The 23,355-nt window shown below is 51.7% G+C and overlaps 1 protein-coding gene across 2 annotated transcripts in view; it reads left to right on the top strand.

The window, feature by feature from the left end:
• The first annotated feature begins 21,881 nt into the window (after positions 1 to 21,881).
• Positions 21,882 to 23,355, top strand: part of NDFIP2 (Nedd4 family interacting protein 2) — a 193,789-nt gene continuing 192,315 nt past the window's right edge. The window contains exon 1 of one of the 2 annotated variants that reach the window (XM_075336768.1): positions 21,882 to 22,115. In XM_075336768.1, coding sequence (XP_075192883.1) covers positions 22,080 to 22,115 — 36 coding nt within the window. In that variant the 5' untranslated portion in view covers positions 21,882 to 22,079. The remainder of the gene's footprint in view (positions 22,116 to 23,355) is intronic. The other variant, XM_075336769.1, reaches the window with a different exon arrangement.

Genomic DNA, 23,355 nt, shown 5'->3' with positions numbered 1-23,355 from the left:
GATATGAACGACCGGTAATCCGAGGGCTGCACAAAAGGATGGAATATCCATTAGAGAATGGAGCACATGAAAACCTCCAGCATGTCGGACCTGTAGTTTAAAGGGGAAACCCCAAGAATACAGAATATTTCTCTGTCGTAGAACGTCCAGTAGAGGTCTCAGGGCCCTGCGCTTCTGTAGAGTGTGCCTAGACAAATCCGGGAGTAATTGGATCGGTGTATTCTTAAACAAGACAGAGTCCCTTTGCCTAGCTTTGGCCAGGATTTCTTCTTTTTTTTTATACTTATGGACTCTACATATTACATCCCGAGGATTAGCATTGTCCAAAGGTCTGGGGCCCAGAGATCTATGTGCTCTGTCCAATTCCAGGTGGGAATCCCTTGGTAGATCCAAAATGGAGTTGAACAGACGTCCTAATGATGCATCCAAGTCCTGGGGGGCTACGGACTCGGGGATACCCCGTATCCTGATGTTATTACGTCTGCCCCTGTTCTCTAAATCGTCTAACAGGTTCGTCAAGTTCTCTATTTGGATAGCTTGTGCCGCAAGAGTCTGTGCCTGTTGGGAAAGCTGTGCAGACATAGAGGCTGAGCACGTCTCGGAAGCTGTCATGCGTACATTTAACTGCTGCATTTCTCCTCTCATGGACTTAGACTCTGCTTTATATGAAGCCTCCATTCTGCTGATGTAATCCTCCATTTCTTCTCTAGTTGGGATAGCTCGGATACGGGCCTTAAGATCATCCCAGACACATATCTCTGATCCCCTCTCTCCAATGTCTCCATCTTCCGGACTGTGTGGAAGAGACCTGAGGGCAGCTGGTATCCGTCCTCTTTCAGGAGATGATGAGGTTTCACTTATATAGGAGTCCCCCACCGTGTCTAGGGCGTTTACCAGAGGTCCCCCCTCCATCCGTTTAGGCTGGGCACTACAGGGAGCAGGGATTAGAGGGGCCTCTAATGTACTGTGTACAGCAGTAACAAGTGGCTCATCACCAGGGCTCCTGAGCCTTAACTGCTCTGTACTGAGCGATGCCTCCCTGTATTCCTCTAGTGTTTCCCGCTCATAGGGTACCCCATGGGGAATGTCGTTATAGTCCTGCTGCTTATTCCCCCTGTTAGTCTGCTGGGCTGGCTGCATCATTATCAGGGGCTTCCCCAGAGCCTTACCCCCATCCTGGCCTTCGGCGTCCCGCTCTGTACACTGCTCTGTTTTCTCCCGGTCCCTCGGGCGGTGGGTCTCCGGCGCTGCAGCTGCCGCCATTATGTGAGTGGAGGGGATTCCCCTGTGCTGCGCCTCCTCGCCGCGTTCGGGCCCATTACCGCCGCTGCTCTGCTTTCCAACCACCGCCGCTGTCGACAGGGCCCTGGGCAGCTGAGGCTGTGTGATAATGCCGCCCTCCTCCATGCTGCCGGACGGCGCGGATGTCTCCCAGAGTGCTGCGGCCGCCATTTTAGGTGAGGAAGACACTCGGCCTGGTCCGGTGGAACTCCTTAAATATCTTGTTATGCGCGCAGGAGCCGGTGTCCGATGTTCTATTTTGGGCCTGCCGCTATTGCTGCTTCTCTTAGCCGGCATTGGCTGAGGTAGAGCCGGGTATGCGTCTCATAAACGGGGTCCAGGGCCTGTCCGAGCACGAGAGCAAGGGAAGTCAGCGTCCTCACTCCTCCATTGCCAGGCCACGCCCCTTGGCCAGTAATTTAACATCTGTTGGTAGTAGAGAGATTGGGCGGTACGAATCTGGGATCTCTGGAGCTTTTCCGTGTTTTAATATTAAGACTATTAAAGCTTCTCTCATAGAAGGCGGGAGGACCCTCTGCCTTTCAGCCTCTTCAAATACTTTAAGTAGTTTAGGTAGTAGTAAGGGTGCATATGTTTTATAAAACTCGCCAGGCAGGCCATCCGTTCCCGGAGCTTTTTCATTTTGCGTCTGGCCAAGCGCTTCCTCTAATTTTTCCAACAGGATGTTACGATCCACCAAATCCCTTTCTTCGTCGGCCAGTGTGGGGAGAGAGAGAGCATCTAAATATTGCTCAATCTCAGTCTCCGCAAGGTCACAGTCTGATGTGTATAGCCGCATATAATACCTCTTTATCTCCCTCACTTTCCATTACAAGATCACCCGACTCCATCTTCATCCTATTTATATATGAAGATCCTTCCTGCGCCCTAATGACCGTGGCTAGTAGGTGCCCTACTCCCTCCCCCTCTGAAATATTTCTGCTTGAGGAAGTAACATTTATTTGCTGCCGCCGACATGAGATTTTCCGTGAGTGACATCTGTGTCTTCTCTAGAGTGTTTTTAGTTTCCTCTGTCGGGTTGAGCACCACCGCAGCCTCCGCAACAGATACTTCCTGAATCAGACTTTGGGTGTAGCGTCTGTTTTGGTTTTTACGTATGCATATTTCTCTGATATAGATGCCCCTCACCACGGCTTTCATAGAGTCCCAGACCATATGTGATGGTACGGAGCACTCATTAAGTTGGAAATATTCTAAAATAGTATCATGTAAAGATCCCCCTATAAGCTGGATCCAGAAGGGATTAAGTTTCCAGATAGGCCTAGACAGGATGAGGGGGTTTCCCCATGAAAGTGTAATATGGAGTGGTGAGTGATCAGATACGCTTCTAGGTAGATAGGCCACCGTTTGCACATATGAGGTCATAAGTGTGTTTCCAATAGCCAGGTCTATCCGTGACATAGTGTGGTGGGAGCTAGAGTAGCAGGAAAACTGTTTGGATGTGGGGTTTTGGACGCGCCAAAGGTCTACCAAACCCAGCTCTGTCAGCATTCTAGCAAATGAAGTTGAGGCTGCGTCCTCTGATAAGTTCCCTGAATGTAGCTTATCTAGATAAGGATGTAAATATGTGTTAAAATCTCCTATCAAAAGAGTCGGCGCAGGGGGGAAGGAGTCTAAAACAGACAAGATTCTTTTTACTGGTTCGACTGAGTATGGTGGAGGGATGTATACCGCAACCAGAATAAATTGTATACCATACAGCGTGCAAAGTAAACAGACAAATCTGCCCCCAGGGTCAACCATTGATTTAGTACATGAGAATGGGATGGATTTGTGCACCAACACACTGACACCCCGTGCATGGGTCGAGTATGTGGAATGATATTCATGTGTGATCCATCCCTTCGTCAGCCAATGAACATTATCTCTTACCATGTGGGTCTCAGATAAACATAGAATAGCCGGGAGAAACTTTTGCAAATGAGTAAATATAGCACACCTCTTATTCGCATCCCTGAGCCCCCTAACATTCCACGCTACAATATTAAGTGATGTCGCTGTGACGCCCTGGGCAAGCCAGGGGTCACAGGTCATAACACCACACACACCCCACATTCCCTGCAGGAACACCAAGGTCAGACCAGAAACCTTTGTTGCCTTCCTCCAGGGGCTGATGTTCACACCAGGGGGTGGGCCAGGCGGTTGGCTCCGCCCACCGAGGAGTTCACAGCCCTGGAGGCGGGAAAACCAGGCAGTTAGCTCAGGGAAGAGCTTGAGTGAGGAGTGAACAGTGGAGTTGTAGTGAGAGAAGGAAGAAGTAGCAGGAGAAAAGTGACAGCAACAAGCCTGAAGTTAGTCCGGGTGTGTGCCCCGGACTGAGACAGCAAGGTTGACAGACGGCGGTGACCGTCTGCAGGAGAGACTGCTCGGAGGTTGCCGAAAGGACCGTAAACGGGTGGTGACCCGGCGGTACCGGAGCGGTATACAAAGAACAGTCAGCACCAGGGCAGGGGCCTTTCGGATCCCGGCAAGGCTAGGAGTCGCCATAATTTGCCAAATCCGTCAGTGAAGGGGACCTCTGGGTCTCCCAACAACAAGTCCCGATTGAAGGCAACAGTCCCACCGTTAAGGGGAGACACCGCCACCGCCAAGGCACCAGTTTCCCAGGGCCAGCGCCTGCGGGCAAGAGTGGGGCTCCTCCGGCCCATATCCAAGTCGGGGAGCGGGTTACCGGTGGGAATCCATCGCTACCAAAGACAATACGTAGGTGCAGGGAAGAGACTGTCACCGTTAACTGCAGGGAACATCAGCACCGTAGCCGTCCGAGGGACCCGTCCAACCAGCCGTTTGTTTACCGTGAACTGCCTCATCATTCTTGGGCTGAGTGAGTACCTCCGTGCCGTGCGGCACAGCGCTGCACCTGCGTCCCTGCACCTCCACAGGCCCCATAACCCGCCTGTCCACCATCCTAACCCTATCACTGGGCCCCGGGACCAACCAACCCCCTACCCACGGAGGGGAGAACTAACAACTTTGCTGCTCCCTGTCACCGCTCCCGGGATCCCCATACAGAGCAGCGGTGGTGTCCCTACAATCACCACAACCGTGGGTGGCATCACGGACAATAAACTATCCCCACAAACAAACCCCTTTCACTCACGGGCGAGGAGCGCCGCTCGAGTCCCCGGGATCAGGCCCATCGCTCGAGCCACCGAGCAGCAGCAGGCCGCGGCAGCAGCGGCAGCCGGACCCGAGCAGTGGGAGAGAGCAGCGTCCCCTCCTCCGCCCGCGACAACTTGGCGTCACGAACAGGATCTTACCGCTCTGCCGTTGGGTAGAGGTGCGCCTTGTGACCGCCGGAGGTGTCCGGCCGAAAAATTTCAGAAGAGAGATCTTTGGCGCGAAGAGTTCCCACTCGAGCGTCTTCTCGAGTAGCAGAGGCGCGAAGGCCAAAACCCCGCCCCGAGAGAGGAGGGGCCGGAAAGAAGCTAAGGGGGACGGAAACAAGATGTCTGCTCCCGACGGAGCTGCTGGAGGAGCGGTGGTCGCAGCCACAGTGGCACCCGTGGATGGGAATGAGCCTGCCCAGGTCCCGGCCGTGCTGGCGGGAGGTGCCGCGGCCCCCACTCTCGCTCAGGTGATGCCGTTCTCCTTGCCCTATGCGCCCGGAGCTACCTGGCTACCGCAGTATGACGGGAAACCTGATGCTCTACAGGTCTTCCGGAAAAAGCTTAATCCGCTTTTGGAATTGTACCCCCTGACTGATAAGCAACGTGCAGCGGTAGTGCTGGGCCAGCTAACCGGCGCGGCTGAGCAGGAAGCGGAGACCTGGGCCGAGGGGGACCGGCTCTTTGTAGCCACCATATTTGAAAAGCTACAGACTGTCTTTGAGACCCGTACCGAAGCTGAGCTGAGGATGCAGTTTTACCACTGCCTGCAATGGCCTGTGGATAGCATTCGGGACTACGCTTTACGCCTGCAAACCGCTCTTCGCACCCTAAAGCGGGTAGACACTATCAATGAGGCGGACAGCAACAAGATGCTAGTAGAGCAATTTGTGCAGGGGATGAGGTCCCCTGAGGATCGCAAACAGCTCCGGCTGTGGGCCCTGGAACACCCTGATGTGGACTTTGCTGTGTTAAAGGAACGGGCCATTAAAGCACTACAACCCCCAGCTTCAGAAATCTCGGAGCCAGCCCCGTGGCCAATTGAGACAGCCCCCGTCGTGGTGGCCCCTGCTCCACCGGCCTCTCCAATGCCTACAGCTCCCAGCAGCACAATGGAAGAACTGGCAGCCCAGGTCCGCCACATGGACGGAGACCTCGCCAAGATTCTCGCTGCACTCCAACCTTTGACCAGATCCCAGCCTCCACCCAGGATACAGCTCGCCGACAGCCCTGAGGATGTTCCCTGGATGCAGCGGAGAAGTGCTAACAACTCACGGAACAGACCTCCAACCTGCTACAAGTGCAACAAGCCTGGCCATTACTTCCGACAGTGCCCGTTAAACGAGCAACCCCTGGGGCCACGGGCCAATCCTCAGGAGTAGAACCCCGTGGCCCCCCAGACTGGCGGGACCGGTATATCGGTGCCCGGCCCATCAACCCCGTGGCTGTGGACGGCATACCGGTGATGGTTCTCTTGGACATTGGATCACAGGTAACCACCATACCATACACATTATACCAGCGGTATTGGGGGACAGACGAGCTGGCGCCCCCAGATACTAGTATAACACTGATTGCTGCTGATGGACTCCCATTGACCCAAGTGGGGTATAAACAAGTGGCTATGACCGTGGGGCGAGCTGAACTGCAACACCAGGGTATGATTGTGATCATGAATGAACCCAGTGACCATAACCCCCAAGATAGTTTTAGGAACCAATGTGATGGAGCACTGTATGGGTGATGTGTTGGCCCTACTGCAGCAGCTGGCCGCCACGGCGGCGGGGAGCCGACAGAGAGCGGTGCAGCGTGAGATCTGAGCTTTGATGTACCGCCAGCATGTAAACTCAACACGAGGAGAGATTGGTGGAGTGAGGGTATGTGCGCACGTTGCTTTTTACCTGCTTTTTACCTGCTTTTTTGCTGCTTTTTCTTCTGCGCTGTTTAATGCCAAAATGGATGTGTTCTTCTATTCAAGCAAAGTCTATGGGAATTTGGGTTTCTTGTTCACACTATGTTGTTCAAAATGCTGCCTTTTTGTGGCAGAACTTTGGTCAAAAACTCAGCTTTTCAAAGAAGCAACATGTCAATTGTTTTTGCCATTTGGGTTTTGCACTGCAAAGCTGAGTTTTTGACCAAAGTTCTGCCACAAAAAGGCAGCATTTTGAACAACATAGTGTGAACAAGAAACCCAAATTCCCATAGACTTTGCTTGAATAGAAGAACACATCCATTTTGGCATTAAACAGCGCAGAAGAAAAAGCAGCAAAAAAGCAGGTAAAAAGCAGCTAAAAAGCAACGTGCGCACATACCCTGAGAGTGATGGATGCTGCTCCGTTGATTGTACCCCCTAGGAGATGATGATTTGGTGTAGAGCGGCAGTAGGGCCTCAGGGGCGTGACTACCCTGCCATGATAGAGCCCATGCCCTCCGAACACTGGCCCACTGTAATTGCCGCCTGAGGGGTGGTAGATGTAAAGAAGGGGAGAGTGCCCGTGAGGGTGCTGAACTGTGGGGAGGAAGAAGTCAGGCTTCCCCGGTATGCCACCCTTGCCAAGCTGCTCACCCTAGATCCCCACACGATCCACGAGGCAGCTCCCCCAGTCTCCCCACCTACTACCAGCACTCACCCGCCCCAAGGGGAGTTAAATGAGTGGCACCAACAGCTACACGTGGGCACTGACGATACCCCTACACATCACAAAGAAGGGGTGTACAGGGTGGTGCGGGAGTATGAGCAAGTTTTCAGCAAACATCCATTAGACTTTGGGCAGATTAAAGGGGTCCAACACCACATTCCCACCGGTGAGCACCCCCCTATCAAAGAGAGGTACAGGCCTATTTCCCCTGCGCATTACCAATGCGCCAAAGAGATGTTGAGGGACATGAAGGAGGCAGGGGTTATTCAGGACAGCTGTAGTCCCTGGGCCGCCCCGTTGGTGCTGGTCAAGAAGAAGGATGGCACCATGCGGATGTGTGTGGACTACCGGAAGATTAACCAGATAACGCATAAAGATGCTTATCCACTGCCCCATATCGAAGAGTCTTTGGCCGCACTGAGAACTGCAAATTACTTCTCTACCCTTGACCTCACCAGTGGATACTGGCAAGTGGCAGTGGCACCGGAGGACCGGGAGAAAACCGCCTTCACCACCCCAATGGGGCTCTGTGAATTCAATAGTATGCCATTCGGGCTGTGCAACGCCCCTGGAACCTTCCAACGGCTGATGGAGTGCTGTCTGGGACATCTAAACTTCGAGACCGTCCTGTTGTACTTGGATGATGTGATTGTGTACTCCCAGACGTATGAAGCCCATCTGGAGCACCTGGCTGAGGTGTTCGCGTCCCTTGCTAAATACGGGATGAAGTTGAAGCCCTCCAAGTGTCACCTGCTGAAGCTCAGATTGCAGTACCTGGGGCATGTAGTGAGTGCAGAAGGTGTCGCCCCCGACCCTGAGAAGATCACTGCCATCCAAGGCTGGCCGAGACCAACCACAGTGAGGGAAGTAAGGCAGTTTCTGGGTCTGGTGGGGTACTACCGGCGCTTTATCAAGGGGTACACGAAGATGGCTGCCCCCATGCAAGATCTCCTCGTGGGACAGACCAAAGGTGGTAGACCCATCGGAGCCCCACTGGTGTGGGAAGAAAGGCATGAGGAATCCTTCTGCCAGCTGAAAGCGGCCTTGACCGGAGAAGAGGTCCTAGCGTACCCTGACTATGGCTGCCCATTCATCCTATACACCGACGCCAGCAATGTGGGATTGGGGGCAGTCCTGTCCCAAGTCCAGGATGGGAAGGAAAAAGTGATTGCTTATGCTAGCCGAAAACTCCGGCCAACTGAAAGGAACCCCGAGAACTACAGCTCCTTCAAACTCGAGCTCCTGGCACTGGTATGGGCTATCACCGAGCGGTTCCGCCACTACTTGGCCGCAGAATAATTCACCGCTTTCACGGATAACAATCCGTTGACTCACCTGGACACGGCCAAACTGGGCGCGTTGGAGCAGCGGTGGGTGGCCAGGCTAGCCAACTATGACTTCACAATCAAGTACAGGGCTGGTCGTGTCAACATTAATGCTGATGCACTCTCTCGGGTGCCTCACTTGTCAGAAGAAGGGTGCGAGGATGATGACCTCGAAGAGATCGAGTTGCCTGCATTTCACCAGCCACCAACTGAGAAGGTGCATGTCCACCAGCAACGGGTGAACCTGGATCCACTGCCCAGTCAGGAGTGGCAGGAAGCTCAAAACCAGGCGCCGGCTGTCTGCCTCGTCAAGACCCTGGTGGAACAAGGCGCTGTTGGAATGGATCCTGCCGCCCCAGCTGAAGCCCAACGCTTGTGGAAGGAGCGAAACCGGCTGTATCTACATCAAGGGAAGCTGTACCGTGAGCTGATCAACCCAAAGACTCATGAGAAAATCCGCCAGTTGGTGATTCCCCAAGCTGATGTGCCCACTGTTCTGCAGGCATACCATGATGGTGCCGGACACTTCGGATGGAAGAAGCTGGAGATGCTGTTGAGAGAGCGGTTCTATTGGAGTGGGATGCGGGTGTCTGTAGAGGCCTGGTGCCGAGAGTGCGGTCCTTGTATGCTGAGGAGGAAGGACGAGGCCAGCCAGAGGGCGCCCCTACACCCGATCATTACCCATCAGCCGCTGGAGCTGGTCGCCCTGGACCATGTCAAGCTCACCCCCAGCCGAAGTGGGTACGCCTGCGCGTTGACCATCGTAGACCACTATTCAAGATTCATGGTGGTTGTCCCAGTCAAGGACCTAACTGGTCGTACTGCCGCTAGAGCGTTCCAGGCTTATTTCTGCCGACCACATGGATATCCAGAAAAGGTGCTTACTGACCAAGGCCCGGCTTTTGAAGCAGAGGTGTTCCATGAGTTCTGCCAGTTGTACGGCTGTAAGAAGATCCGGACCACCCCTTACCATGCCCAGACCAACGGCATGTGTGAGAAAATGAACCACTTGGTCCTGGGACTCCTCAAGACGTTACCGCTGGAAGAGCGGAACCTGTGGCCAGAGAAGCTACCCGACTTGGTCGATATGTACAACAACATCCCGTCCAGCTCAACGAAGTGCACCCCAGCATATCTGATGAGGGCTCGCCCCGGCCGACTGCCGGTGGACCTGGAAATGGGATTGGAGGCCCCAGAAGCACTCCCGTCGACAGCTGAATGGGAAACTCGGCGGAGGGAACAATACCGGCAGATTCAAGAAAATGTTGAGAAGAACTTGAGTCGGAGTCGGGAACTGCAGGAGCAGCGCTTCAATCAAAAGGCGTCTGCTGGCCCTTTTCAGCCCGGAGATGTCGTACTGAAGCGGAAGAGGAGAACCCACAAGCTGGATGATCAATGGGAACAAAACCCGTACGTCATACAGCCCACAGGATGGGAAGATGGGAAGGCCTACCAAATCAGTCGTGACCAAGGGGGCACTTTGGCCACGGTTTCCCGGGACCATCTGAAAAGGTGCCCACCAGCCTTAAGAGCGGCGGCTGAAGTACCGGTTCCCCTACCAGCAGAAAAGGCAAAAGAGGTGATCCACACTGCAATGGGAGACTTCCCAGCGGACTGGCCTACACAGAACGGCGTGGTGATTCTTCCAGTGATACTGTTCCCACAACCCGTGGATGAAGAAGTGATGAAAGGGGTCAACCGTGAGTCAGTGCCAGTGCCCAGAGATGAACCTGCACCCAGCTCCCCTATGCCTCCGCCTGCCCCACACGATAGCAGGGAGGAGGAACTGATTGTTCCCTCTACCCCACTGCCTAGCCCTACTTACACAGGACCCCGGAGGTCCACCCGTCCCAACCTAGGTAGACCCCCACTTAGGTACAGGGAAACCGTCCTTTAAAAAAGGGGGAGGGGAACCAAAGTGTGCGTTTGAAAGTTTAGAAGTTTGCAAATGAGAATGATAAGTAAATGGAACCGAACAGTCACCTGATTCACCGTGATTTGGAAAACCGGCCGTTGCTGGCACCGTTGTCCCCGTGGGGACCGTTTAAAAAGTTGTTTGCATGAGGAACTGCTCATGGACAAGCCCGTGAACTTGCAGGGCAACCACAGACGCTAGTGGCTTGTAAATAAGTTGAGTTACCGTTACCGCAATTGCCGCTTCCAGAGAGGCAGGTTGGAGGGAAGGCCCGCAGTAGAGCAGGCTGGGGCCCAGCCACCACAGGAACCGGTGGCTACCCTCTGGAGGGGAAGGACAGATCCCGCTCGGGTAACTTGGTGCAGGACTGGGGTCAAGGGGTGCTGCCTGTTTTCTAGGGGCAGCATCAGGGCCAGGTTGCTTGGGTGGGAGAGAGCGGAGACCGTAACTGTTAACCGTTAAAACCGTAACGTTTAAAGAAATGTGCCTCCCGCTGTGGGATGATGTTAGTATACCTGTATATGTGTTTTTTTTATCTTTCAGAAAAAAAAAAAAGGAAAATAAAATCGGTGTTGGACGGGCAGCCCGAGGACGGTCTGCGTTTTGCTAAGGGGGAATGTGACACCCTGGGCAAGCCAGGGGTCACAGGTCATAACACCACACACACCCCACATTCCCTGCAGGAACACCAAGGTCAGACCAGAAACCCTTGTTGCCTTCCTCCAGGGGCTGATGTTCACACCAGGGGGTGGGCCAGGCGGTTGGTTCCGCCCACCAAGGAGTTCACAGCCCTGGAGGCGGGAAAACCAGGCAGTTAGCTCAGGGAAGAGCTTGAGTGAGGAGTGAACAGTGGAGTTGTAGTGAGAGAAGGAAGAAGTAGTAGCAGGAGAAAAGTGACAGCAAGAAGCCTGAAGTAAGTCCGGGTGTGTGCCCCGGACTGAGACAGCAAGGTTGACAGACGGCGGTGACCGTCTGCAGGAGAGACTGCTCGGAGGTTGCCGAAAGGACCGTGGACGGGTGGTGACCCGGCGGTACCGGAGTGGTATACAAAGAACAGTCAGCACCAGGGCAGGGGCCTTTCGGATCCCGGCAAGGCTAGGAGTCGCCATAATTTGCCAAATCCGTCAGTGAAGGGGACCTCTGGGTCTCCCAACAACCAAGTCCCGATTGAAGGCAACAGTCCGACCGTTAAGGGGAGACACCGCCACGGCACCAGTTTCCCAGGGTCAGCGCCTGCGGGCAAGAGTGGGGCTCCTCCGGCCCATATCCAAGTCGGGGAGCGGGTTACCGGTGGGAATCCATCGCTACCAAAGACAATACGTAGGTGCAGGGAAGAGACTGTCACCGTTAACTGCAGGGAACATCAGCACCGTAGCCGTCCGAGGGACCCGTCCAACCAGCCGTTTGTTTACCGTGAACTGTCTCATCATTCTTGGGCTGAGTGAGTACCTCCGTGCCGTGCGGCACAGCGCTGCCCCTGTGTCCCTGCACCTCCACGGGCCCCGTAACCCGCCTGTCCACCATCCCAACCCCATCTCTGGGCCCTGGGACCAACCAACCCCCTACCCACGGAGGGGAGAACTAACAACTTTGCTGCTCCCTGTCACCGCTCCCGGGATCCCCATACAGAGAAGCGGTGGTGTCCCTACAATCACCACAACCGTGGGTGGCGTCACGGACAATAAACTATCCCCACAAACAAACCCCTTTCACTCACGGGCGAGGAGCGCCGCTCGAGTCCCCGGGATCCGGCCCATCGCTCGAGCCACCGAGCAGCAGCAGGCCGCGGCAGCAGCGGCAACCGGACCCGAGCAGTGGGAGAGCGCAGCGTCCCCTCCTCCGCCCGCGACAACTTGGCGTCACGAACAGGATCTTACCGCTCTGCCGTTGGGTAGAGGTGCGCCTTGTGACCGCCGGAGGTGTCCGGCCGAAAAATTTCAGAAGCCGCCATCTTTGGCGCGAAGAGTTCCCTCCTCCGCGTCCCCTCCTCCGCCCGTGACATCGCCATAAGAGCAGGTTAATAAATAATAAACCAGAGCATACCCCATTACTGGGGGAGAGAGGGAATCTCCACCAATTCCTGTTAGCATTAGCTTGAGTGACACGACTGAGGTACACCACACCCCACATATTAATTGCAAAATACAACAATAAAATGAAAAAAACAAGGAGGGAAATAGAGCCCTGCACACCAGTGTACAGCGCCCCCGCCCTCAAAAACAAGTGTAACTTGCACATTTCTCTCAGATAGAGAGAATCAAGGCTAGAAAACTCGCCCAGAGTCCATGCAGGGAGAAGGGTCCACAGCTTTGTCCCGAAACGAGTGTCCACAGTGAACCGGTCATCTCCCGCCCTGGATCCAAAGTGAAATGATCAGTAGTAATTATACCAACATAGCGTCTCAGACAAAAAGAAACAGCAGCACCTGGTGGTAGAAAGGGTGATCTTCAAATATTCTTCCTCCTCATGGACCTCTCATTAATATCCAGCCTAGACAGCGCCGCTCCCGCTGTATCAAAAGTGAGTTTCTCCATTCACCGCAATTCGCAGTCTAGCAGGATACATCATGGAGTATGGCACTTGTAATCCACGCAGGCGTTGTTTAATCTCAATAAATTGCGCCCTTTTACGTTGTACCTCCATGGAAAAAAATCAGGGAAAATAGAGATCTTCCTCCCATTAATTGCAAGCTCCTTAATATCTCTGGATCTGCGCAGAATAGCATCCCTGTCTTTAAAATGCAGAAGTTTGAGCAAGATAGGACGTGGGGGTGCTCCTGGCGGGGGGGCACGTGTAGGGACCCTGTGCGCTCTCTCAATAGTAAAGAATGGAGATAAAACATCTTTGCCAAAAGGTGTACATTAGCCATTTTTCAAAAAAGCCCAGGGAGTCATTCCCTTCTGCCCTCTCCGGGACCCCCACCAGGCGCAGATTACTTCTACGGGAGCGGTTCTCCAAATCGTCCACCTTGTTCAGCAGTGTTGTGATATTTTGCGTGGCTTTTCCCAGCTCCCGTGTCATTGGTGGCAATTTATCCTCCACTGCACTCACATGTTCTTCCAGCTCCCCTACTCTGGTAGTCACCCCCTGCAGCTCATGTTTGATACAGGCTATATCCCGAGTGACAGTTCCCATTTGGTTACTTAAAGTGGCCAGTGTGGTGTTGCAAGCGTTAACTGCTGCCAGTATTTCTCCCAGTGTGGGTTCAGCTTCAGCAGGCTGCTCCATATCTCTCCCTCCCCCACCTTCAATCACAGGCCCGAGCCTCTGTATTTGCTGAGTTGCTGAACAAACAGGGCTCAAATTACTCACTGGATCCTCCACATTATGTTCAGTGTCTCTCACAGATTTCTCACCAGAAGACAGATCAGGAACAGGAGGTACTCTGGCATATCTCTTCACTGCTGCATTACAGGAGGGCCTGGTTTTTGCCGGTGCCATCTTGGCCACTGCAGGGACACACATTCCTGTGCGTCTTTATCCTTATCTTTCTTGTTGATACGGATTGGCATGGTGCTAGTATCCTCCCCTCTCCAGATGCCTGGGTGAATATTGCAGCCTTCCAGGTTAGTTATGCCTATTAACAGGGCCGGTATTCAGGATTTTGAGCGAATCCAGGCAGGAGCTCTCTTGTGCTGCTTCCTTCCTACATGAGGTCCAGGCCACGCCCCCGGGCTTTAAACTTCTTGATGACACTGTGCACCGTAGACACAGGAACTTTCAGGTCTTTGGAGATGGACTTGTAGCCTTGAGATTGCTCATGCTTCCTCACAATTTGGATTCTCAAGTCCTCAGTTCTTTGGTCTTCTTTCTTTTCTCCATTATCAATGTGGTACACACAAGGACACAGGACAGAGGTTGAGTCAACTTTAATCCATGTCAACTGGCTGCAAGTGTGATTTAGTTATTGCCAACACCTGTTAGGTACCACAAGTAAGATACAGGTGCTGTTAATTACACAAATTAGAGAAGCATCACATGATTTTTCAAACAGTGCCAATACTTTTGTCCACCCCCTTTTTTATGTTTGGTGTGGAATTATATCCAATTTGGCTTTATGACAATTTTTTTTTTCTCATTGAAGACAAATGAAATGAAGATAATAATACCAAAGAATTTGTGATTGCAATCATTTTCAAGAAGAAACTGAGTATTATTTGACAGAATTGCAGGGGTGCCAATACTTTTGGCCAGCACTGTAGCATGTCAGCAACATCTACAGGGGCGTACTAACATGCTATGTGAGCGGACTAGCCAAGCAAAGTAACGCCCTTGTGACTAGTTGCTTTCCTCATTAGCATATAATAAAGGATCTTTAGAAATACTTTTTCTAAAGATCTCTTTATCTATGCTAGTGTATACAGGGAAAGCTAGACAGGGTTTAGAAATATCCACCCAGAACTGCTTGTGGGCCGGGGGGCAGATTGCACCTGACAGGTTCCCTTTAATCTCTGTTGGACTGGCTGCCCAACTGGTTCAGCTCTTCTGGATCCTGGCTGCCCAACTGCTTTGGCGCTGCTGGATCCTGGCTGCCCAACTGCTTCGCCTCTGCTGGATCCTGGCAGTCCAAACGCTTCGGCTGTGCTGTGTCCTGATTGCCCAACCACTTCGGCTCTGCTGCCGTCCAGGCTGCCCAACCAGTTCAGCTCTGCTGGATCCTGGCTGCCCAACCAGTTCCGCTCTGCTGGATCCTGGCTGCCCAACCAGTTCCGCTCTGCTCCGTCATGGCTGCCCAACCAGTTCCGCTTTGCTCTGTCCTTGCTGCCCAACCAGTTCCGCTCTGCTGGTCCTGGCTCCGCTCTGCTCCGTCCTGGCTGCCAAACCAGTTCCGCTCTACTTCGTCCTGGCTGCCCAACCAGTTCCGATCTGCTCTGTCCTGGCTACCCAACCAGTTCCTCTCTGCTCCGTCCCTTGCTGCCCAACTAGTTCAGCTCTGCTGGATCCTGGCTGCCCAACCAATTCAGTTCTGCTCTGTCCTGGCTGCCCAACCAGTTCAGCTCTGCTCTGTCCTGGCTGCCAAACCAGTTCAGCTCTGCTCTGTCCTGGCTGCCCAACCAGCTCAGCTCTGCTCTGTCCTGGCTGCCCAACCAGTTAGGGCTGCTTCTCACTTGCGAGTTTCTCGCAGTAGAGCAATGCGAGAAAAACTCGCATTGGAATCGGACACATGTTAGTGAATGATTGAACTCGCATTTGCGATTTTTTTCTCAGTCCAAATCGGACTGAGAAAAAAAAATCGCAGCATGCTGCTTTTTTGCGAGTTTCTACTGCAAGTCTCTCCAATGCAAGTCTATGGGAGCGTGTAAAAAATCGGATGTCACGGGACAGCACTCACACCATCCTAGTGACATCCGATTTTCTAAATACATTTCTCGCATGTTTCCTAAAACACTGGAAACGAGTGATGTCTCACAATGTCTGTCAATCACTATTCTCTGTCAGTCGGTTTCTCCCTCTCGGTCTCTATTCTCTCTCTGTCGGTCCGTCACTATCTCTGTCTCTCTCTCACAGTCTGTCGGTCATTTTCCCCTCCTCTCTCATACTCACCGTTCCCCGATCCCCGGCGCTGCACGGCGTTCACACTGCTCCGGCGGCTTTTACTTTTTTGAAAAAGCCGGCCGCTCATTAAACAATCTCGTATTCCCTGCTTTACCCGCCCACAGGCGCCTATGATTGGTTGCAGTGAGACACGCCCCCACGCTGAGTGACAGGTGTCTCACTGCACCCAATCACAGCAGCCTGTGGGCGTGTCTATACTGTGCAGTGAAATAAAAAAAATTAATTAAAAAAAACGGCGTGCGGTCCCCCCAATTTTAATACCAGCCAGATAAAGTCATACGGCTGAAGGCTGGTATTCTCAGGATGGGGAGCTCCACGTTATGGGGAGCCCCCCAGCCTAACAATATCAGTCAGCAGCCGCCCAGAATTGCCGCATACATTAGATGCGACAGTTCTGGGACTGTACCCGGCTCTTCCCGATTTGCCCTGGTGCGTTGGCAAATCGGGGTAATAAGGAGTTATTGGCAACCCATAGCTGCCAATAACTCCTAGATTAAATCATGTCAGGCGTCTATGAGATACCTTCCATGATTAATCTTTAAGTTACAGTAAATAAACACACACACCCGAAAAAATCCTTTATTAGAAATAAAAAACACTAACAAATTCCCTGGTTCAACAATTTTATAAACCCCCAAAAGCCCTCCATATCCGGTGTAATCCAGGATGGTGGAGGAAGGTTGAACTAGATGGACCTAGGTCTTTTTTCAACCTAAGTAACTATGTAACTATGGTCCAGCGTCGCATCCAGCTCTGCTACATGAAGGTGGCAGGAGCTGCAGCAGACACAGCCGCTCCGGTCAGCTCCATGCAGCAACTGAGGTGAGTATCGCGATCAGCTGAGCTGTCACTGAGGTTACCCGCGGCCACCGCTGGATCCTCCAACAGTGACAGCGGGTAACCTCAGTGACAGCTCAGCTGATTGCGATACTCACCTCAGTTGCTGCGTGGAGCTGACAGGAGCGGCTTTGTTTTCTGCAGCTCCGGTCACCTCCATGCAGCAGAGCTGGAAGCGACGCTAGAGGTCCGTGGATTACGCCGGACATGGAGGGCTTTTTGGGGCTTATTAAAGTGGTGAACCAGGGAATTTGTTAGTGTTTTTTATTTCTAATAAAGGATTTTTCAGGTGTGTGTGTGTGTTTATTTACTGTAACTTACAGATTAATCATGGAAGGTATCTCGTGGAGACGCCTGACATGATTAATCTAGGATTTAGTGGCAGCTATGGGCTGCCATTAACTCCTTATTACCCCGATTTGCCAACGCACCAGGGCAAATCGGGAAGAGCCGGGTACAGTCCCAGAACTGTCGCATCTAATGTATGCGGCAATTCTGGGCGGCTGCTGGCTGATATTGTTAGGCTGGGGGGCTCCCCATAACGTGGAGCTCCCCATCCTGAGAATACCAGCCTTCAGCCGTATGGCTTTATCTGGCTGGTATTAAAATTGGGGGGGACGGCACGTTGGTTTTTTTTAATTATTTATTTCACTGCACAGTATAGACCCACCCACCGGCTGCTGTGATTGGGTGCAGTGAGACACCTGTCACTCAGCGTGGGGGCGTGTCTCACTGCAACCAATCATAGGCGCATGTGGGCGGGGAAAGCAGGGAATACGAGATTGTTTAATGAGCGGCCGGCTTTTTCAAAATAGTAAAAGCCGCCGGAGCAGTGTGAACGCCGTGCAGCGCCGCGCCAGGGATCGGTGAGTATGAGAGAGGGCTGCTAACGTCAGTCACTCAGGGGATTAGCGGTCACCGGTGAGCCCTTCACAGGTGACCGCTAATCAGGACGCGGCACAGACAGAGCCGCAGCATGACAATGAAGTCGGGTGAAGTTAACCCGAGTTCATTGTGATCGTGTGGCTCTTTCTGTGTCTGCTGTCACCGGCCATTCAGCTCTGCTACATGGCTGTCTGTGTCTGCTGTCAACGGCCATGTAGCAGAGCTGAATGGCAGATGACATAGTAAAAAATACGCATTACACACGCATTACACACGCTAGTAAAATCATTAATTTATTCAGAAAAAGCATCGCACTTGCGTTGCACTCGGACCTAACGTGAACTAAAATCAGCAGAGTTTTTTTCAGCCCAGTCGGACCGATTTTACTCGCATAGATGTGTTTCCAGCCTTAAGCTCTGCTGCATCCTAGCTGGTCAACCAGTTCGCCTCTGCTACATCCTAGCTGCCCAACCAGTTCAGCTCTGCTGCATCCTAGCTGCCCAACCAGTTCAGCTCTGCTGCATCCTAGCTGCCCAACTAGTTCAGCTCTGCTGCATCCTAGCTGCTCAAACAGTTAAGCTCTGCTGCATCCTAGATGCCCAACCAGTTCAGCTCTGCTGTATCCTAGCTGCCCAACCAGTCCAGCTCAGCTGGGTCTTGGGTCTGCCTTATTAAAGTCAATAGCCACTTCACAGGTTGTGCTAGAATCCTATTTTTTAGGGCTTCAGACAGAAGGCCATAACTTTTCTATTTTTTCGTCAGTGTTGCCATATGAGGGCTTGTTTTTTGTGGGACAAGTTGTACTTTTGCATGAAACCATTAGTTTTACCATATAGTGTACTGTAAAACGGGAAAAAAAATCCAAGTACGGTGAAATTGCAAAAAAAAGTGCAATTGCACAATTATTTTTGGGATATTTTATTCACCTTGTTCACTATATGGTAAAACAGGACAGTATGAAGCCTCAAGTCGGTATGAGTTCATTTATACCAAAAAAGTATACTTTTACTTTTACATTTGTCTCCCTCAAAAATTGGGCTTTTTGCACTATTTTCCGTGCTCCGTAGTGTTCTCATTTTTAGGATCTGGGGTTCAGTGACGGCTTATTTTTTGCATCTTGAGCTGGTGCTTTTAGTGATACAATTTTTGTGCAGATGCTACTTTTTGATCGCCTGTTATTGCATTTTAAATAATTTTTGCAGTGATCAAAAAACTTAATTTTGGCCTTTGGAATTTTTTTCTCACCATACTGTGTACCAATCAGATTATTTGATTTTATATTTTGATAGATTGGGTATTTCTGAACGCGGTGATACCAAATATGTGTATATTTTTTATTTTTTAAACTGCTTTATTTTCAGAGGGGAAAATAGAGGGTGTTTTGACCTTTTAGGGGTTATTGTTGTTTCACATTTTGAAAACTTTTTTTTAACATTTTTTTTTAAATTTTACTAGTCCCCTTCGGGACTATAAGGATCAACAGTCTAATCGCTTGTTCATTTCTGTTCATCTGGGCTGTACAACTCTGATCAGCAGAAATGTTTCTTTCCTGTCAGTACCAGGAAATACGTCATGGTAGCAACAGGAGTCATCATATGACTCCGAGCTACCATGGCAACCATGATCTCCCAGTGATTGCGGCGGGGAATGGTGTGGCCATTTAAATCGCACTGTTACATTTTGACAGTGTGATCTAACTGGAAAGCAGGCACTGGTGGATTGCGGATCCACACACGCCTGTTAGCCCCACATGTCTACTGTTTAAAGCAGCAGACGTGACATGACCCCTGACATGACCAAAGACTAACTGGGGTCGTAAAGGGGTTAACCAAAAGCACAATGTTATTAAAGATAATTTATCTACTAGAGTAGACCTGATATATAATGTGCAGCTTTAGGTGTCAGATGTGCTTTAAAATAGAATTTTGTAGTTTTAAAATATTCTAATTTAAAATAAATCATACCAAGATTGCATTAAGAATACAATTCATTATTTGTAAATAAATCAACTTTTTTTCTGTTTCTAATTATTGTTTATAAAAATGTGATTGTTTTCTTCTTTAGTTTTATAATGTAGGAGATGGTTTCTTGATATTCTGGTGGCTCTTGTAATCTGGTTTTCAATTGTTCTTGGGTGGTAGCCTTGATTCAAAAAGGTCTTTCTGAGGCCCTCAAGGTGATTGTCTCTATCTGTACTGTTGGAACATATCCGATTGTACCTGATGGCCTGGCTGTATACAATAGAGTTTAGATTACAAGAGCCACCAGAATATCAAGAAACCATCTCCTACATTATAAAACTAAAGAAGAAAACAATCGGGTCCCTCTTGTAGTCACCTACAATCCACATCTGGAGGTGTTTAGAGAAGCTGCATGGAAACTACAACCATTACTGCAAAAAGATGCCCGATTAAAATCTATTTTTCCAGACCCCCCACTTGTGTTTTAGACAGCCCCCAAATCTAAGAAGCATCATTGTCGGAAGCTCCCTGTCCTCTCCAACAACAACAGGAACATTTCCCTGCAACCAGAAAAAATGTAAGACCTGTCCATTTATATTGACAACGAACAAGATAAAGATTCCCAGATCACATCACGACTACAAGATCCCAGGTACCTTCAGCTGCACCACAACCAATAGGGTGTACTTAATTATATGTACCAAATGTCCAACTGGGGATCTGTATGTAGTGGAGACAGGACAACAGCTCAGGACAAGGATGAATTCTCACCGCCACACAATTAAGGAAAAAAGAATAAATCTACCTGTGGCCAAACATTTTTGTAACCCCGAACACAGCATCATGGACATGAAATTGCTGATATTGAAAGGGAATTTCAAGTCCCAGAGAGACAGGAGACTATGGGAGTACAAACTTATGATTACCTTTGACACATTCAGAGCAGGAATAAATGTGTCTCATGGATTCATGTCTTTTTACATTAGTTAAGAAAGGTGCTCCTCTGACCATCCGAGCGCGTCACAGCCCGGACCAGACCCTGATCAGAGGAGAATAAAACTTTCACACTGAACTGCAGCAATATTTATGGCCACAACAGTTTTCCCCCCTGTCATAGTGAGAGTTCTGTTTCATATAACTTGTTTTTTTTTTACTGCACTATTCTATGTCCTGTTGTGTATAAATATGTGACTCTTCAGATTTTGGGTTATACCTGCCTGATGAAGAGACCTGAGTAGTCTCGAAAGCTTGCAATTATTACCATCTTTTCAGTTAGCCATTAAAAGGTATCAACCACTGAGGACTTCAGTTCTTTTAAACAATTTTTTTCTCTACTGGCTAACACGGTACAAAGATATATTTTACCTGTATCAGTACAATAAAAACACTTAAAAACGCAGATTCACATCTGAACCAAAAACACATTAAATAATGGAGAGAAGGCAGAAAAAGTGCAGCAAAAATGGAAAAAACAGAGAAGATAGTTATTGTGTAGTTTGCTGCAGACAGAAACAAAAAGAAACAGAATTTATGCAACGTGTGAACACGGATTTATAGGCACAAATAAGCAACGTCATATAGTGACACACAGAAATCTAAAAAAATTCTGACTGCTATGAATATGAACAGTCCAGGGCATCTGCTGAATGACCCTTACTGCCAAATGGGTGTGGCTAGGGGCATGGTCAAAATTTACCGCTGCCCGCGCCGCATACTTTATCCCTCTTTCCTTTCTTGAAAAGTTGGGAGGGATGTTATTAGCATACCTAAGGCCAAATTTTATAGTTATTTTTGGGGTCTAAAAGGGGAGTCAGGGCCAAGGTGCACCTCCATAGAATGCAGCCCGGGAGCTGCAGAAGGGGATTCTGTTAGTTTCATAGGGAAACATCTGGGGACAGGTTCCCTTTAAGCGCACTGACTGTGCCGGCACCTGAGCCGACATTGCGCCATCTATCAATCACTGAGAAGCCCTCGACAATAGGGAGAAGGGAGGGCACCAGGGCGGCTAGCGGTAACACGCCAAGTAGCCAGTCAGCATGTGACCGAGACACAAAATGGCTGCAGGAGCCACCTACAGATAAACCACTGGTGGCAAAGAATAAGGAGCCTCTGGCAACAAGCGGATCCTCCTGATATAAGTGATAAGCCAGGCCTGATAGGTCAGCGGCTGACACGTGTGATCCACACGGATGTCTCGTGGCTGCGCGGCAATCAGTGTAATCTGCGGCCAGAACACGGAGTCTCCTCGCCCACTAACCCCTCCTAGCGTAGATCAGCAGACGCAGTGACGTCATGTGCGTACTGACGTAGCGACGGAATTTCCAGCGTTAACGTGAATCCATGGTAACGGGAAGTCACGCCTTGTGCGCTCGGCACGCCCTGTAGGCGGGGCAGAGGTAACACGGGGGCGGCGCAGACCTTAGCGGAGGTTTCCAGTGCGGCGCCGGTGATCGCTGTATACAGGTGACAGATAGAAGAGGAGGCGCCGGACCCGTACAGGAAACGGTACAGGAAGCGGGGGCGACACACGGCCAGCGCCGGCTCTGCGGGTCATGGATCATCTCCAGGCTGCCAACCGATACCAAGTGGTAAGTCACCTGGACGGCTGGTGACGTCATGTGAGGCGTGATGTCACTGGGGATGTGAAGGATGCTCTGCAGTGGGCCCGCAGCCCTGCGCTCTGCCATTGTCCTCCCTCTGTGCTGCTGTGACGTTCCCCAGGACCTGGCCTGCCTGATCGTCATGAATGCATGAATGGAGGCTGTGAGGATGGAGGCTCTGAGGATAGTGGTGTGGGGACGACAGTGGCTGTGGGGACAGAGTCAGTTTGGGGTCTGTGCGTGGGGACGGAGGCAGTGTGGGGTCTGTGCGTGGGGACAGAGGCTGTGTGGGGACAGAGGCAGCGCGTGGGGACGGAGGCAGTGTGGGGTCTGTGCGTAGGGACGGAGGCAGTGTGGGGTCTGTGCGTGGGGACGGAGGCAGTGTGGGGTCTGTGCGTTGGGACAGAGGCAGCGCGTGGGGACGGAGGCAGTGTGGGGTCTGTGCGTTGGGACAGAAGCAGCGCGTGGGGACGGAGGCAGTGTGGGGTCTGTGCGTGGGGACGGAGGCAGTGTGGGGTCTGTGCGTGGGGACGGAGGCAGTGTGGGGTCTGTGCGTTGGGACAGAGGCAGCGCGTGGGGACGGAGGCAGTGTGGGGTCTGTGCGTGGGGACGGAGGCAGTGTGGGGTCTGTGCGTGGGGACGGAGGCAACGTATGGGTTGTGCGCGTGGGGACGGAGGCAACGTATGGGTTGTGCGCGTGGGGACGGAGGCAACGTATGGGTTGTGCGCGTGGGGACGGAGGCAACGTATGGGTTGTGCGCGTGGGGACGGAGGCAACGTATGGGTTGTGCGCGTGGGGACGGAGGCAACGTATGGGTTGTGCGCGTGGGGACGGAGGCAACGTATGGGTTGTGCGCGTGGGGACGGAGGCAACGTATGGGTTGTGCGCGTGGGGACGGAGGCAACGTATGGGTTGTGCGCGTGGGGACGGAGGCAACGTATGGGTTGTGCGCGTGGGGACGGAGGCAACGTATGGGTTGTGCGCGTGGGCACGGAGGCAACGTATGGGTTGTGCGCGTGGGGACGGAGGCAACGTATGGGTTGTGCGCGTGGGGACGGAGGCAACGTATGGGTTGTGCGCGTGGGGACGGAGGCAACGTATGGGTTGTGCGCGTGGGGACGGAGGCAACGTATGGGTTGTGCGCGTGGGGACGGAGGCAACGTATGGGTTGTGCGCGTGGGGACGGAGGCAACGTATGGGTTGTGCGCGTGGGGACGGAGGCAACGT

Source organism: Anomaloglossus baeobatrachus, chromosome 2 (assembly GCF_048569485.1).
Source record: "Anomaloglossus baeobatrachus isolate aAnoBae1 chromosome 2, aAnoBae1.hap1, whole genome shotgun sequence".
Lineage (NCBI taxonomy): Eukaryota > Metazoa > Chordata > Amphibia > Anura > Aromobatidae > Anomaloglossus > Anomaloglossus baeobatrachus.
This window is presented reverse-complemented; position numbering and strand designations above follow the sequence as displayed.